Raw genomic sequence first — 17,717 nt, 5'->3', positions numbered from 1 at the left:
AACAGAACAAAGCTCAGTTTTCCTGTTTGGGTTAAAAAACCCTATTAATTATATAAGGCATACCATCATTCATGCTACTAAATATATATAGATATATAACCCATTTTTTTCTGATAGAGATGAAGATAAATGCATCCATTAAATAAAAACATATTATGGTAAAAGAATGTATACATTATAGACAAAACTACTCAAGAGTTCAGGAACACTGAACCTGCCCTGAGTCAGGTAAAATAGTAACTTAATGCTCTACATGTGCCCAAATATAACAGCACTGTCTTCTCGCCTGATTAACCACAACAACCTGAAAAGTCCTTTTTTTGCTTACATTTAACAGAATCTTGATATTTCATTGCCTATTTGCTGTTTTACAGTACTCTGCAAACCCAAAGATTTGGCAAATCTTATCTTCCAGTTATTATTTCACTTTCTAATTCAAATTTCTATAAAAAAGAAAGTATTAGTATAATAGGAATACTTCATCTGACATCAGATGATTTAGGTGATGTGATTTTTCAAAGCAGTTTAAGATGCTTAAAAAAAAAAAAAAAGGAAACCAACGAAACGTGAAGATAATCAGGATTGCTGGAAATCTGAAAGTGCTTGTATATTCCAAGTTTTGTGTCTCACTAATCTTTTTGTGTCTCACTAATCTATCCATAATAGAGACACTAGCATATTTTTTCTAGATATTAATTCTAAACTTATTATTCAGTTTCAATAAATGAAAAACATCAAGTAAAAATCAGCTGGCTTACATACATATCCAATTACTCCTAATAACTCAGGCTTCTAAATAGAAATCATAATCGTTATATGACGAAGCATAATTTCACTAGGAGGCACAAAGTAATTTTCTGAAAGAATAGGCCTTTGCTGAGAAGAGACAGGGAAACTCTATATGGTGCATAAGAACGTGCTGGCAAAGAGTTCAGTTTTTGTTTTTAATTACTGCAGTTTTGAAAGTCACATAAAAACATTGTAAATTTACAGGCATGCATATAACTTCCTCTGTTCATGATTCTTAAAAACCGCATCTTATGCAGCGTAAGAGTTGCACCTACTACAGCTTCTGATCCCCAGCCCCACTTCTTGCCCACATTTCACGCAATGCCCACAACTAAGGACATGATACATGTAGCAAACAGTGAATGATCATCAGAGCATGGCATCGTGGAAGCAGTTTGGGGCCACATTTGCTACAAGCTCAGGTTCCTGAAAACCTCCTTTGCTTGTTCCCCTTCTGCTCCCTCCAGGAATTTGTCTATTCAAACAACTCAATCCCAGGCCATTCTCACAAAGAAAAGATGGTCTCTGAAGTAGGCCTGAGAATACTTCACCAGGGAGTAACATTGTACAGGAATCCCATGACTCACTAAGCATTTTTTGAAGGGAAACTGGAGTCGCTACATCTCAATTCAATCAGTGTGTAGGAACTATCTGCAGGCAGTGCTGCCCAGTCAGCATTAGATAGGCACAATGTTGCTCCTTCTCAGAAAAGCATCACAGAACCAGATGTGCATTGCAAAATCCACCTTACCCATTTCCATCCAGTTATTGCAGCACAGTGTGTATTTGTCTTGCAGGCAACAGATCAGTGTCTCCATTGCATTACTTTTTCTTTGCCTGGATTTAAGTCTTTATATAATGAAATAGAGAAATGCTATAAAAACACTGGAAGGGACCTGTTCCAATGTTCTGTATGAAAAAAAATGTCTGCCTAAAAAGCTTGTAGCCCTTAGCAAACTAGTAATGTTGAATCCCAAAACAGATGGTGCTTAAAAAGAGCTACAGAATTAGCAAAGTTCAGCTCCAATTCATGTGATTGTGGCATTAAGGATCCAACCCACATGATTATGGAACAAAAGCAGTCACACAGCTTGGAACTTCTCAGCTCCAAACAAACTCAAGGTTTCCGTTTGCAAGGTCATATTATACAGTTGTATCAAGATGCAGTTCATTTGGAAGTCTGGAGAGAGGGTTTGGAAAGAGTTGTTGGCAGTGTGCCTCACTGTGCACCTCAGGCACACAGCTGCTCCTCAACATTTCCATGTCCCAAAGTACTTTATTCATTACTCAGCAGTGTTTCAGAGCTCTCTGAAATAGGAAGCCCATGTTGATCACATTGAAGAACTTACACCATCCAGGGGATGATATTTCTGTATTTTAAAGCTATTTACTTAAAAGCAAAAGGCATCCTACTGTATTTTGTTTCACCTGGAAGAAAATATTTCACTTACGGAAGACAAGAAGTGTTCAGAAGGTAAATTGTACATTTAATAAATCTTAAGCATACTCACATGGGAAATCATCCACAAACATGGGGTCTATATTATGTAGCAGTTCCACTCTGGGAGAAGGTCTTCCTTCACTAAGAGAGATTTCAAAAGGAAATGTTAATTACCTCCTAAAGCTCATTAGGATTCTGCATCCTTTATTTTAAGGCTTTTTGTCATCTTAATAGAGAGTGAGCTCATAACTTCAAATAGATTACTATCAACTTTAATCTGAATGCTCCTTTACAGCTGAGCAGCAACAACCTTTGCCTCTACAAGTTTTCCCTAACTTCAGTGGTGTTTATTTAGATTATTCATAATCTATTCATGGTACAGAATTGGCCCTACCTAAGCAGGGTTTTACAACAACCAATTTTAAGAGTCCAATTTCACAGCATAAGATGGCATAGCACTTGCTATGCTCTCTGCTTACCTGAACAAGTGCTGGAAGCGTTATAGCTGGGTGCCTCAAAAAACACCACAAGCAATGCTATCCCACAAAAAAACTGCTTTTGATTTCTAAATGAGGTCACAAGGATTATTTAGATACTTAAAATCTTGTTGTGTTAAAAAAGAAAAGAATCCTTCTTTTTCTAGCCATTCAGTACATAGAGAATATGGGGAATAAGCCTCTGAACTTACCCATAAATTTTCTTAGCTAAGTAAATCCCAGACCTAAAAAACTGAGTAAATTAAATTTACTCCTTATAAAGGGCAACATGAGTAGGAAGACATAATTAGAAAGAAATGTGTCTACACAAAGACACGACAGTAATTTATTATTTGACAGTGAACCTAAATACATCCTTTCAGAAATTTCCAAATAATTTAAATAGTTTTTTTGTTGTATTGTGTTTTTGAACACAGTGGCATTTTTTCTTTCATTAAGGAGCTTAACTTAAGACACAAAAAAATCAACTAGGACCCCTAAGCTTCTTGATATTAAGAATAAAAACTCAGGTAATACAAAACTCATTGGAGACATAAAAAATTACCGTTATTTAAATATACACAATATACATTAAACAGTAACAAACAAAATAATATTTTTCTGTTACATTTCTAAAAACATTTCTGGATGATACATTTTGAGTGAGTACAGGACTATCAAGAAGAACAAAAAGATTAAATTTGTTCAGGTAATATAATATTGCAATTAATACAGAGGAATTACATTAATTAAGCTGCAGTGTTAATAATTCAATGTATAGAAACTGCCACTAAAATGTTTTTTCCAAAATGTGAGTGAAAGGTTAATTGTGCCCCCCCGCAGTGTATATAGTAGTCACACTCTTACTTTAAGAATGCTTGGCCTTATTTAAACAAATTTTATCTTAACCTTAATAAACTCTATGTGCTCCATTGACAGCTGTGTTCAAGTGTGCCTTTCACCATATGTTCATAGGTAACAGTAACAAGAACCAGTTAGCAAAAGTTATACTAGGTTTCAAATTTATAGCCTGTGATTGACTCTGCAATAACTGTGAAAACTGGGAAGGTTTTCTTTCTGAGTTGTATCTACATTTTCCAGAATATTTTAAAAGAAAGAAACCACCAGAGTTATGCTAAGTAATCCAGTATCTTCCACTAGAGTCAAATAAAGCACCATTAAGTAACTTACTCCTATTTACTTCTCATCTTTATAGGGTCAATATTCATACAGCGCTGCTCAGTATCCACACAGTGCTGAGAGACCAGCAGGGCCAGGGAGGGGATTCTGCCCCTCTGCTCTGCTCTGCTGAGACCCCACCTGCAGTGCTGCATCAGCTCTGGGGTCCCAGCACAGGAGGGACTTAGAGCAACCTGACATCTTCATCTAGTTGAAGATGTCTCTGTCTAAGGCATGAGGGCTGGCCTAGATGACCTTTAAAGGTCCCTTTCAACCTTATTCTATGATTCCATATGAGTCTATGATTATACCAAGCATATTCATAGTGTTCAAGCAGACTGAAGGTAACTTCCTTTATAAATTCTAACATGGACAGTGGATATTATATACTAAACATGGTTATTTACATTACAGCTGATAGAATACAAAAAAAAAAATAAAGATTATACTTGTATTAATGTAAGTTTTTCATGCAGCGGTTGCCATTATTATGGAATCCATTTTTGTTCTGGGATAGAATACTGTTCTTAGTACCTCAGATGTGATCTATATGTAATCATGAGATTTACTCCCTGAAGCTTATGACATCACTGCATTAAGCTCCATGGAGATATTACATGGTACAGCACTGCTTTTTAGTTTGAGTATTACTCCAGTAATTCTTGTTGTACAGAGCATGGATATTCATAACCAGCATATATCACAAAACAATAGCCAAAGAATTGGCATTGTATGTTGAAAAAACCACCTGCCTCACAGCAAAAACATCAGGAAAACAGAAACAACATTCTGGGGACAACAGATAGGAAATTTACGCCTGTAACAGAGATCCGTTTCCCTAGAAGTGCCTTAACTCTGCTCTCCTTTCCTTTTACAAAACTCCACAGAAACACAGATTCACCTTGGCAGATATTCTGCAAGGGTATTTGCATCAGGAAAATAGTCTAGCCAGGAGAGCTACAATAAGAAAGCAGTATTATTCTCTAGGGAAACCTGGCTTTGTATTTTAACTGCCTGGGTAACCACATCTTACAATGCTCTAATTTTAGTATATTTATTTTTAGATTTCAATATCCTAATACGTCATCCCTCCCCCTAAACATAAGGAACCTTTTATATTGTCTGGTTATTATTCTACCCTGTCGGATGGTAGAATAATTAAGATATGTCCTTATTATTCAATTAAGCAGTTAAAAGCTGCTGTTTTTCAAAACAGTCCTCTATGTAAGAATAGCTTAATGGCAAAGCATGTGGCCCAACTTCAGTGTTGGTAGGAGAATTAGTTTGTTCATTCTTCTGATTTGCAAAGTTCTTTAAACATACCGAAAGCCCCATTATTCCTTAGTGAGCACAAAGATCTACATGCAATCTTTCACTTTTGCTGTTGTTAAACAGTCAGAAGGTGTCCTTGGAAAGGAATCCAAGGTTTTTCAGGGTAAGTATGTTTGTCTTGCACAAAAACATTCTCAGTGTCACTAAGCAAAATCTGAATCTTTGTAACCTTGTCATATTTCTCTGGGTCTTATTTTTAATGTTTTCTTAAAATGATTATATTTCAGATATGTTGGAAATAAACATACTCTCAGCTTTAGACTGCCCTTTGTTCTACGTTAATTTATATCACAACAATGATTTTTTTTTAAACAGGTGCTTGATTCCTAAAACAAATGTACCCATTCAGTACAGAAGAATTCCAGCTGATCTTACTTCATTTACTACACCCAATCAGTTATGATATTTCAACATTATAAAAATATAAAAATTAAACTTGTCCTACAAAATATATATGTAAGACTTTAAACTCTCTGCTTAATAATAAGCTTTGACAAAATAATACTTACTTGTACTGTATTTTATCTTGAATCTCTCAATGCCTATCATATTGCTTCATGTGGTCTACCATTCCATTTTTCTGTTAATGCAAAATAAAATACTTTCTCTGAGCATGGACACACTAGATATTCAGTGCTGAAAATATGGGGAATGTGTCAAAAAGATGTGTCAAAAAAAATGTATCAACCAAAGAAAAGCTACTTTGCCAAGTGTCTTTATTTCAATAGAGTAGTAAGCATCTGGAGAACAGATGTTTCTTAAAAATGCAACTGCCTTTTCTTATACTTGCTTGGAAATATGCAGTACAATTTAGACTCCTTGACTAGCTGCATTTTAGTATCATTCTTGGTGTTCTCAATTGCTATTTTTGTAAAATATATCAGTGATATTATCACCATATTTTCAGAAATGATTTGTAATACATACATGGTTTTAGAGCTATATTGTAGTCCTACCTATGATAATCTAAGGCAAGAGAAAAGGAAATATACTATGATTTATTATTTATGAACCTTTATAAAATGTTGATCCCTGAGACTGGAAAGACCTGATAGCTATCCAAAAATGGGTTGACACAATGATACTATGCTAAGTTATTTTAAAAAATAAGTGAAAGACATCAAAGAGGAAGTTACATTTCATTTCAAAGGTACTTGGAGAAAAATAAAAATTACATAGTACTGGCATAATTATATGCTGCAACAAAATTTTGCAGAGAAAAATAGTCCAAGATAGGTACAGATGGAGAAAGAGTGGTAAAATCTGCATGTGGAGACAACATCATGAACACAAGAGCAGGGAAAGGGCTCTTGTAATGACCCATGTTAATGATAATCCAGACTAGCACATCAGCACAACCCCAACACATCAAGGCCAGTTCCACTGGACAGGGACACCTGGAGGCAAAGCAGTGATGGCCCTCAGGGACTCACAGAGGTAGTGCAGGACACAGATGCAGCATCAAAAGGACACAAACAGGCGTAACTAGAACCTATGCACAGTTACCAACCTACAAAGAACACAGATGAAGCTTGAAAGACTTCACACCTGACATCCCTGGACCTTTGCACCACAGCAACAGATGCCAGGCCCATTATGTGTTCACAAACATCATGGTGTGGGGATGCCAGGTGGATGGCTTGAAATCCTTTGCCCCTGTGTCTGGCTGGACAGACTTCCTAGACACACACACACCTCTTGGTAAGTAAGACTGTCTGGCTGTGAAAGTGTGAGCAAAACCTGCCCCCTTTCAGTTTCTATTTCAAATAAAATCACATTCCTCTTTTATTAAGTCTTTCATTGATACAGTGCTGAAAAAGTAAAGGGTCAGCAGGTGGATTTGGAAAGAGCAGAAAACTTTTGAGTTAGAATCCCTGTCAAAGGGCTTTTAATTACCATACAAATTTTTACTGAGAGTTCAAACAGTGAGAACCCAAACACTGTGCTCCCTCAGTTTCATGCACTGTATGACAGAAACTGAAGAGTATAGGTAACCAAAAAGAATGCAAAAGAACGTATTTTTGTCTACAAGATGTGTGCTCCTGAACATCATCTTTTCCTGCTATTTCCTCCTAACTGATATTTGTTTTCTGGTTCTTCAGGGGCCAGAATTAAGTAGACAAGGTATGAAAAGAACCCTTGGCTCTTGTGTGACTCTCAGCACTTCTTTGCGCTACAAGTACTTAATATTAATTGGTATCATATTAATGTGATTCCTAATTTGGACTACCAGTCATTTAAAGTCATGATAGAAAGTTCATCTTGGTCTAGAATTTCAGAATTTATACTCAGCATTTAAAACTTTTTGTTGAATTTCTGTGTATTTATATATATTCCTATTTCTATACTATATTGCATTTATATATAGTTATTTTCAGTAGTATAAGATTTATAATAAATTATTGCATTATTATATTTTTAGTATTACATAAACATCATATTAAGAACACATTTTTAAAATACTGATCATTAATAGACAGATATCACTGAAATAGATTCAATTTTTTTTGACTTCTGAGAATATCTGCACCATCCCATATATTCTTTTGAATATCTAAATCAAGGTTCCAAATTTATGATCTTTTTCCTTTTGATTACACACATATGAATCAGCACGCTCAAGATTAAAGGGTCCTCCCCACAAAAAAAAAATCACAAGAAGCTTATGCATTTATTTATATTAGACTGGACTGAAAAAAAAAAGATGTAACACAGTGATTAATTTTCCTTTCTCAAATGAGTTAGAATCTTTGCAAGTTATAATTTCACTGACTATGAGCCATTTGGCCCCAGAAAAACAACATATTTGAACTTTTCATCAGATATCACCAAAAGGGCACTGTGCCTTCATTGTTTGCTATCCAATATTTGTGACCTTTTGAATTATGGTCATGAAATTGAATACAGTAATTTATCCTGATTACATGGGAAAATCATGTGAAATTTGACATTTTGGCTGCAAGGTCAACCAAGGAATAGCCTAACACTTAGAAAACCTGACTTGTTACCTGTCCAGACAGAGGCCCTCTCTTTGACACACCCTAAAACATTGGTAGTCACCTGTTCCCTGGCAATGCCAGTAAAGATTGCATTCATTCCCTTTACAAAGAGAGAAATGCAAATGTCAGCAGGGTGCTGGCACAGTTGTACCTATCCTTCCCAACAATTCTTCTGCTGAAGTAACCTGATCTGAGAAGATGAATCCGTTGCAAAAATACAAGGTTGAAACTGAACCTGAAGTATGCAGGAATTCTAATGGTAACTGGAAGAAAAGTCTATGGTTTAGGTGTACCCTGGATCTTGCTGATGCTAAGTTTCCCCACAGGAACACTGACAAGTAAAACATTTTACTTTTTCTGGCTGGATGGAAGTCTCCATTCCTTCCTGGCAGTTAATGATCCTTGGCCTCAATTATACATATCGTTATCTTCTTCCACTTGGAAGAGAGCCATACAGTACACCTGGGCACAAGGCCATGAGCTTCTTGTAAACTCCAGCTACTGCAGAAAACCACTCCTTAGCACTTCAGAAACACAGGCAACACTAAGAATGAAATCAAGCTTACCAGCTTCAAATGGGTAATGCTACAGGTATAGACAAAACAATTCTGAACTCAAGATACAGGGTTTAGTTCTGGGGAGGTGTAGGGGGTTCAGTTCGGTTTTGTTTTTTATTTTTCACTCCAAGATCCATTTGGATGGATCCATGGATTGGTACATGGGTTCAAATCTGCCTATACTAACTCTCAATTTCTCATCTCAGTCCCTAACCAAGACAGTACTCTTGTTCATGCTTGTTTAGAAATTGCTTTTAACTCTTGCAATTCACTGTCTAGGATACTAAGACACACAAAAAAAGAAGGGGACAAAAAGTGACACATAATATGGTATACTGTACCTGCTATAAAAGCAGAACAAAGGCTACCAAAAGAAACAGAACACTAATCCTCCACTGAATAGTGCGTAAGAAATAGAATTGTTAGTCTTTTTATTCTGCTTTAGCAATATTGAACTTTCCATTTAAAATTATTCTTACGTGAATTAAAGCTATATTCAAAGACCTACTAAAATAAATATAACTTCTATGAAGACAGACAACAGGATTTAGACCTATCAATGAACACATTACATGCAGCACAGAAAATAAAGAAACAAAGGAATTTAAACCACCACAATTTTTGCAAAACTAAAGGCTGGTCATAGAACTTTCAAATTCTGCAGAAACTTAGGCTTTAAGGACTTTGTAATCCTTTTTAGTGGAATAAAAGAACATTGAAATAACCCAGCTGGAGCTATGTTGCCTCTTTTCCCAGTGATCTAAGCATGTCTGCACTGTGCTTTTGAGTATTTCAGCTTGCTTGAATCAGTCACAACATCACAACCTTCAGGAACCAGGTCAGGTGTACTTTTGTACTCAATCTCAAAGGCTTTTTGAGACACTGGACAGCATGACACAAGTCTATGAAAATGGTTACACTGTGAGCCAGCCTGACAAGTCCTGTACTGAGCTAACAAACCATCAAAGTGGGATCCATGTTCAGTGAGTTTAATGTCTGCACAGATTTCCCATATATCCAATTCCAGATGCATACTGCAGAGACACCTGACTGAGCTCTGTAAGAGAGCAGCGTTTGGTCCATAAAATTTACTAACTTATACTCCATGCTGTGCAAAATTAGTTAACATACTTTGGGATCACAGAATGTTCTTGAAGACCTATACCATGCTTGTGAACTGTTGTGTTCATACCGAAAAATTCAAAATACCAAGTTAAAGCTGTATGAAGGCTTTGCATCTGCAACCAGGATTAATTTGCAACCTGGATAGTTCTCTCATAGACAGCACAATTAACTGCATTTATACCTTCCCTTTTTTATGGGAAAGGAACAGGTAATATTTCCCTCCCCATTCCAGTTCTGTTTCCTGGGCTGATTAAATTCTTCTCATACCAGAATGATGACTTGGTGATTTGACATGAAAGTTACCTGATAGTGTTCCAAACATCAAAGCCATCCAAAGGCTTAGTGCCATTGGTATGTCCTCCAGCAAGGTGCACCAGTGTTGGCAGCCAGTCAGAGATATGGATGAGTTCATGACTTTCTACACCTTTTTGTTTCAGCAAAGGACTTGCAACAAAGCCTACAGCTCTCACTCCTCCTTCCCAGAGGGTCCATTTTCTCCCTCTCAGTGGCCAATTATTCCCCCCTGCTAATGTTTGTCCTCCATTATCTGAAAAACAAATAAACAAAAAGAATTCTTGGTAAGAAAGAAACAGAACAATCCTCCCCACAACTCCCTTTTTCATCCATTTGAAAAAGCATATTCACAATACAGACGTGTCATATGAGTATTTGCACACTGCTGTTAGGTGTCCATATAATGTCAAATATTCAGGGCCAAGTAACAAACATATATTACACCTTAACACCTACAAATTACTTCAATTAAAAGCTACCACTAGGCAGAAATTATCCCATACTAGAAGACAGTAATTTAGAAAGATTGTGCTAAGAATGACTTTTGACTATGATTCAAAACACATTTAGGTATCCAAAGCTTTCAGAAACAAAGACTTCAAAAATTTAGTTTCAAGTAATTTAAAGACCACAAAAAGAGCTGCTATCAATGCCATCATTAGTACTCACAATACACTGGTTTCCAAAGCAGAATGGAAACCTGTTATTCCAGTCTCAGGACAATACTTGCACACCTAGTTTAAAAGCAGATTTTTTTCCAGATTTTTAGGCAGCCGCACTGACATATAAGGTTAGACAAAACAGTGTTTCCTTCTTCTCAGGCAGAATGATAAAGCCTAACAAAATGCATTGAAACTAGTTAACATAACTGAAGTGATTCAGAAATTGAATTTATTGTTTAGTGAGAATAACATATAAGATGGTTACAGAAAAAGCTGAATCACCACAACTACAGAAATATCTACATGAATTAGAGATGGCTCATGGTATGCTTTTAACTCTCTCTTAGCAAGCTTCCATGCTTAGGATAAAACCCAGATCCTTGAAGTTAACAGTAATGATTCTTTGAATTTACTTTCAGTACTGTTATACAGTTGTTCTTGTTCAAACCTACTGTAATGTTCTCAGAAGAGTAATTGCTGGCAATTCTGTTAAGCATAATTTTCCTCTATTTTAATGAGGTTAAAATTATTTCAAATAGTAATTGCTGAACTGACATTCAGTGAAATTTGACAGGTTTGTATTGTATTTTCTAATTAAAAAACATGAATTTGAGGGAAGAAACGAGACGTCCAACCCCTTACAGAAGAACTTCACTGTAACCAGAACAAAATTATTTTTCTGGCTGACAAGAGTTAAAGAAACATTTGGACATACTCTTGGGCACATGGTGTGATCCTGGGAGATGGTCCTGTGCAGGGCCAGAAGTTGGATTAAATGGTCCCTGTGGGTCCCTTCCAAGTCCCTTTCAACTCAGCTTATTCTGTGATTCTGTTTTTAATTAGGGATCAATGTAAACCCCCAAATATTTCAGCTCATACAGGAGACCACTTTTGTTCTACAAAGGAATAAACCACAGATATCTGTGAAAACTTTGAAAGGCAGAAGCCTAAGCTAAATGAAGCACTTGGCAAAAAAAAAAATTATATGAAAAGAGTTAATCATCCTGTGGCTGACCTAGCTTCCAGTTGGGTTGTCCATGTTGCTGCACTTTTGGGTTAAAAAGAAATTAATGAAGAGTGCTACCATTATTTCTTGCACAACAATGTTGAGCTCTGAGATCTGAGAACTTAAAGCAGTTGCTGGTTAAAACAAGAAAATGAAAAAAAAAAAAAAAACCTATGTCAAACCATGACAATCAGATTCAACAATTCCTTCTTCTCATAATGTAAACAGGAATTCCTGTCAGAGATACTCATGGGATAGAGTTTTCTGTAGCTTTTAACCTTTGGTGGCCTTAGAATAAAAGGCATCTTATCCACACTGTATTAGAGCACAGTTTGGACATACAGAGGAATCAGAAGTTAAATATTTCACAAACCTCCTTTGTATCACAGACTGTTCACTGTCTGTATCAGTTCAATAGCAGTACACGAGGGTTTTTTTAATTCCTGATTATCAGCAACAAAGTAGCAAGGAAATTATAGAAGTAGGTGGTATTTCTGAAGAATAGTGAGAGAAGTTTGCACTTCTTAGGTTACAGTCAAATCTTTATGATACTTAATTTTTCCTTGCTTTCTGTAAAAACATTCACATTCTGCCAGTTTCTCTACACATTAACTTTCCTGATAAAAGGAGTCTATTTAACGTACATACTGAAAAAAACTTTTGTCTTGTATTCACAGTACATCAAGTTTAAAAGAAAGGGAGGAAAAATTGTGTTTTGATGGTTGATCTGATATGGAAATGAAAAAATCTGACATATTACATATCACTCCCCTCATTTGACTTCTCACATTGCTAGAACATTACTTTTTCCTTCCTTGGGAATTTATGTTCAAGTGGTCCTTCCTGTGTAATTTCTTGACTGAGTTATCAAGAAAGTGTTGAAGGAGGGAAAAGGATAGTTTCTGTTTTAATTATTAAGGTCTCTCTCCTTTCTAGGTAGGCAGAACATAAATAATGTGTCACTAGCAGCCTGCATGTAAGCAAAACCTTCCACACAGTATGAAATGTTATCGAGGACTTCAAATACCTACAATTTGTTAAAGAGGAGTTGGTTACACAACAATGAAAGACCCTAATGGGATCTGTATTAATAAAATATTCAGCTAACTATTAAATTATAAAGGGAGAGGGAATAAACAAGAAGCCACCGATTGCATGGAGTACAAACCTGACAGAAAGTCCACTCAGGACTGTAACTGCTGTTCTGGTCCTGGTTTTACCTCCAGGAGTATGTCTGGACAGCAAGATACAAGATGGGCACCAGCTCTGTGTGTGCATGTGTTCAGGTACATCTCCTCTAAATCAAGAGCTGCAGATCTATATATTGATGCTAACTAAAAGCTTGCATGGGTTCAGAAAACCAGTGAAGAAATTAAAGTTGAAAAAAGTATATAGTTCCTAGATGAAAACACATCACCTCAGTCGCAGGAGTTTCTTTAGCCACAAATGCTGAAGATTTGCAAGTTTCACAAAAGTTTCCTAGACGTGCCACAAAGAATTGCCATAGTGAGGGGATACCTGGCTAGACAGATCCTTCATCTGTGGAAGCACAACTACTCTCATTTTCTCCCAAATAAGTTATTCCTTACTAACTCCTTATGCTATTTTACCCAAGTATCTCAAACATGGAACTAATTCCAAGTTCAAGTGGAAACTCAGTTTAAAATACACATTTAAAATCCACTTAGGTGTGAGACAAAGGGAATCATTGTTCCTTCATGTTCTACATTGGCTTCATATCCATTTCTAAATTGATTTCAAAACAATATTTTCTGAACTATTTATCACACATTTTTCTAACATTTTTTGTTTCTCTCCATGACTTATCCTATCTTATGGCAGAAGACAGTCTCCAAAGCAAAGCTTTTGGAATCAAGCTACCCACACCTTGTGGACCCGATTTTTAAGATTCCTTAAAGTTTCAGCCTTGCTACTTCAGCTGAAAACACAAACCTTCCCCGGGCATGATACTTCATTATTTCTTTGCTGGAAACAAACATCAAATATGATTTTCATTAAAAATTCTGAAATAGCGTGGAAAATATAGTGAGTGTATGTTTCTTATCTGTAAGAATAGTTTTTGCAATTACATCTACATAATTTAGACTACAGCAGCACCCACAACACACTAGGGGTAATAAAACATCATAAAACTAACCAGCTCTTGTCCCTAAAGAAAGGATGAAAGGGGAGTGAACAAGGCTGTATCTACAAATTAGGCTACTTGGTATAAGCATTATCTAGCCAATTTATGCAGCTTTGCTTTCTTTCTCTAACAGAAGCATCACACATTTTTAAAGAGCTTTATTCCTTGCTTGGCTTGGCTTGCTTTGAGAGATGTTTAGCTACCATTATTTCTCACTGCATTAATCACTCTTATTATGTATTATTTTAATGATGGGGGTACCTAGATGCCTTATTTCCATTCTCACGGAACTTTCTTCTACAAGGTGAAATTTGTGGCAACAAATGAAAATATGGGGAAGAGCCAGTCTCACTAATACAAGAATGGGCTGAAAATGAATTTGTAGCTAGCACCACCACCACCAATGAAAAAATGCACAGCACATATACACTGGGTAAACAACAAAACAAGGGAATAAAGGGGAGCAACGGAAGCATCCTGGGTACTTTAAAAGGTAGTTTCCATCAAAGCTGAATCAACAGCAGCTTCGATGGAACAAGTAGAAACAACAAAAATATCTTGTGAAGTACCTCCATCCCAGAACAAATTAGGCAAAAATAGGACATACATTCATCATAGAAAAACAGAGACTATAACCTATTCTTAAAACGCATGTGATTGCCTTTCGAACTGCTGTGGTTCCCTTATTAAAAATAAAGAGGAAGGGTTACTTTAAAAAATATACTTAATAAAAACCTTCCAACATAAGAAAAACAGATGCAAAGTAAAGCTTGTGTGCCTTGTATATACAATACAACTTTAAAAATGAAGGCAAATGTTCTTCTTGTAAACATCTGCTTTTGTAATTAATATTCATTGTCCTATACATGAGAAAGAGCTTAATTTGCTAAATCTGTAATTTCTAAACTGTAAGAGATGTTTTGCAGGAGTTTTTAAGAGAATCAATAAACAAAACTATACAGCAAGGGCCTTCTGTTTCTCCTAAATACTTCTCTGAAGAGTTGCCAGCTGCCAAACATTTTGACTAGCACAGTCTATATATACAGTGATGTGGGATGTGTGTAACTAGCAAGCAGTTTAATGACTAAAATATCTTTAAAGAAGAGATGGATAATAAAAACATCAATAAAACAATTCTGAGAGGAATAATTAATGAAGCATGATTCAAGCCTTTGGATGGACTCACTTTCTTACAAAATTACCCTGGAACTGAAGCAACAGTCTGCTTTGCACGATGAAGATACCATTGGAAATAGATGCTCACAACTATGGGGAAAGCTTTATATGGGATTTGTACCTCACTAGACAGTAGAAAATCGAAAAAAGGTAAAAGTGTTGATTTAAGAACAAACTCTGACAAATGTCCTTCCCAGGATCATAAGCATCTCTTGCCTGCATGCATTCATTGCCAAGAAAAATTCACAGTAGTTACTGAACTCAGGGGCAATATTAATAGCATTAATAGATTTGTTTAAGCACCAGAGATCACTTCTCTGAGAAATTCAGTTCAGACTGATCAATGGGCTTGAAAGTTATTTTTAGGAAAGAAATTAAATGGAAACAAGTACAAACAAGTACTGTAATACTGTGTAAGGCCAGCTCTCTAATAAAGCAAGCTTAATCTCCCCAAGTTGTTCGCATTAAAAAAATCCATTCTTGTCTATGCAGTGGAGAGAAAAACTTATTTAAAAAGTTATAAAGAGATCTTTATGTTTAATTTTTTAGATAGTGGGCAAAACACTATAATTAGAGTTTTCAAAGACCACCTAAATAGAGTATGGGCAACATCCTAGCTTCTACACCAAGTGGACATGTGGACCCAGCAACTTTCTCCTGTGGCTTCTATTACCTCCACATGATATCTTAGCAGCTTTTGATCATAATCCTGCCTCACATTATTGGTTTAGAATAGAGGTACTATTTTCTCTGCAAATAGGCCAGAAATTAGTCTTCATTTAAAGAAATTCCTTGCTGGTTTTTTGGGGGGGTTTTTTTGGGTTTTTTTTTTGTGTTTTTTTTTTTTTTTTTTTTTTTTTTTTTTTTTTTGGGGTTTTTTATTTTTTTTTGTCAAGTCTTAGATAGGGCTTAAGTGTGTAGATTAAAATTATAAATAGTATATTAAACCTTTTGCCTTTTTTTTTCCCCAAAAGAAACAATGTGTTTTCTTGTACAGCTACCTATTTTGTTTGAACAGACCAGGCCTTGTTTCAATTACACTACAGAAAAGTGAATTTTATTTTTCTTCCTAACAGAGCATATGTTTTTTATCTCCCTTGTGACCACTCAGGTTGCTGCATTCTTCTTTCAACCACAACTGAGCTACACCCCACAGTCCCATTGACATGCCTGGCAAATTGTTCTAGACAAGCTCTTCCGAGAGGGCTTCCTGGAATTTCTCCAAAGATTCATCCAGGACTGTATTTGGTGCTGTTATTAAGCAGTTTTCACCCCAGCACTTCTCTTCAGTTTGCATTTTCTTAGTTCAAATAATAAAGAGCTACCCATAAGTCTCCTTACGAGGGGAAAAAAGATCACTCTTGCTGACTACTTGAGTCAGACAGTAGGAGTACTTCACAAACATACTCATTATTTACATAAACTGTCTTTAACTTCAATTTATTCTGCACCTTCCATTCTGCTGAGATGACATAAGTGCTTAAGTTTGTGATGCATATTATTACAAGCTTGATTACAGTATCAGAAGTGTAATTTTAAGTATATGTCCTAATAATCTTAATTCTCAAGGTAAGTTTAACAATGGTTTTTGGCATTTGTAAAATGAGTAATACGGAAAATATTTATGACAATAATTTCAGAAAATACAAAAGAAATTAATTAATTCCTACAAGAAAAATAACAATCTTAAGGAAAAAAAGTTATTTTCCAGCACAACAATCCAATACAGCAAGTATTTCTGAACCAATTTCTCTGTATACCTCAGTGCATAACAAATTCTGCATAAATAAATTTTAGCAGAAAGTTACAGAAGACCAAAAGTGCTTGATATCACACACAAACACATAATTAAACATGTTAAATATTTTATGTTAATGAGGTTTTCATATTTAAATGCTTCTTGGATACTCACTGGATATTCATTTTTTAAAATAGCTATTCAAAAGTGTAATACATCTGTATGTATATACTCATACACCTACAGAACAATAACCAACCAAAATTTAGGGTTGACTGATTAGGAATCAGTCAAAAAAGAAAAAAATGGCAAGAGAAATCAAGTGCAATGAAGTGCTGTGTGCCAAGAAAGTCTTTGACTATGAAAAGACTTCTCTATCCTATTCAGTACTGTTGTGGTTTGACATGGAAGTGATTTTTTCAGGAAGTTGAGTCAAACCAATCAGTGGTCAGGTTTGGATATTGGCACCTGAAGTGACCACTGAAGATAGGGATACGCCTCTGAGAACACAGGGGGTTAAAAGCAGGAACTCCCAAGAGCTCGCTCTCTTTGGTTCCGGTCAGGGTGCTGTGCGGACCTCCCCTGCCCAGCCATGGGGCTGGGTGGGGGAGGGGAAGCCATGAGGCCTGGTCGAGGTGAGCCGAGGGGTAGAAGGACTGGAACTGAGCCAGCTCCTGTGGACAGAAGGGTAGAGAGAAGCGGAGATGTTTTTGTCATCCCCCCCTCGAAGGAAGAGACAGAGAGTCTGGACGGCACCTGTAACTTTGCCGGCGTGGAAGAGAAAGGGTGGGGGGGGG

At 36.2% G+C, this 17,717-nt stretch overlaps 1 protein-coding gene across 1 annotated transcript in view; it reads right to left on the bottom strand.

Annotated features, from left to right (window-relative positions):
* ARSB (arylsulfatase B) overlaps nucleotides 1–17,717 on the bottom strand; it is a 63,712-nt gene that overhangs the window by 21,272 nt on the left and 24,723 nt on the right. Inside the window, exons 5-6 of the mRNA XM_068176351.1 lie at nucleotides 10,202–10,445; nucleotides 2,301–2,371 (exon numbers count right to left, since the gene is read on the bottom strand). Of these exons, the coding sequence (XP_068032452.1) occupies nucleotides 2,301–2,371; nucleotides 10,202–10,445 (315 nt within the window). The remainder of the gene's footprint in view (nucleotides 1–2,300; nucleotides 2,372–10,201; nucleotides 10,446–17,717) is intronic.

This window comes from Anomalospiza imberbis, chromosome Z (assembly GCF_031753505.1).
Source record: "Anomalospiza imberbis isolate Cuckoo-Finch-1a 21T00152 chromosome Z, ASM3175350v1, whole genome shotgun sequence".
Lineage (NCBI taxonomy): Eukaryota > Metazoa > Chordata > Aves > Passeriformes > Viduidae > Anomalospiza > Anomalospiza imberbis.
Note: the sequence above shows the minus strand (reverse complement) of the source record. Positions and strands in the feature narration are given on the sequence as shown.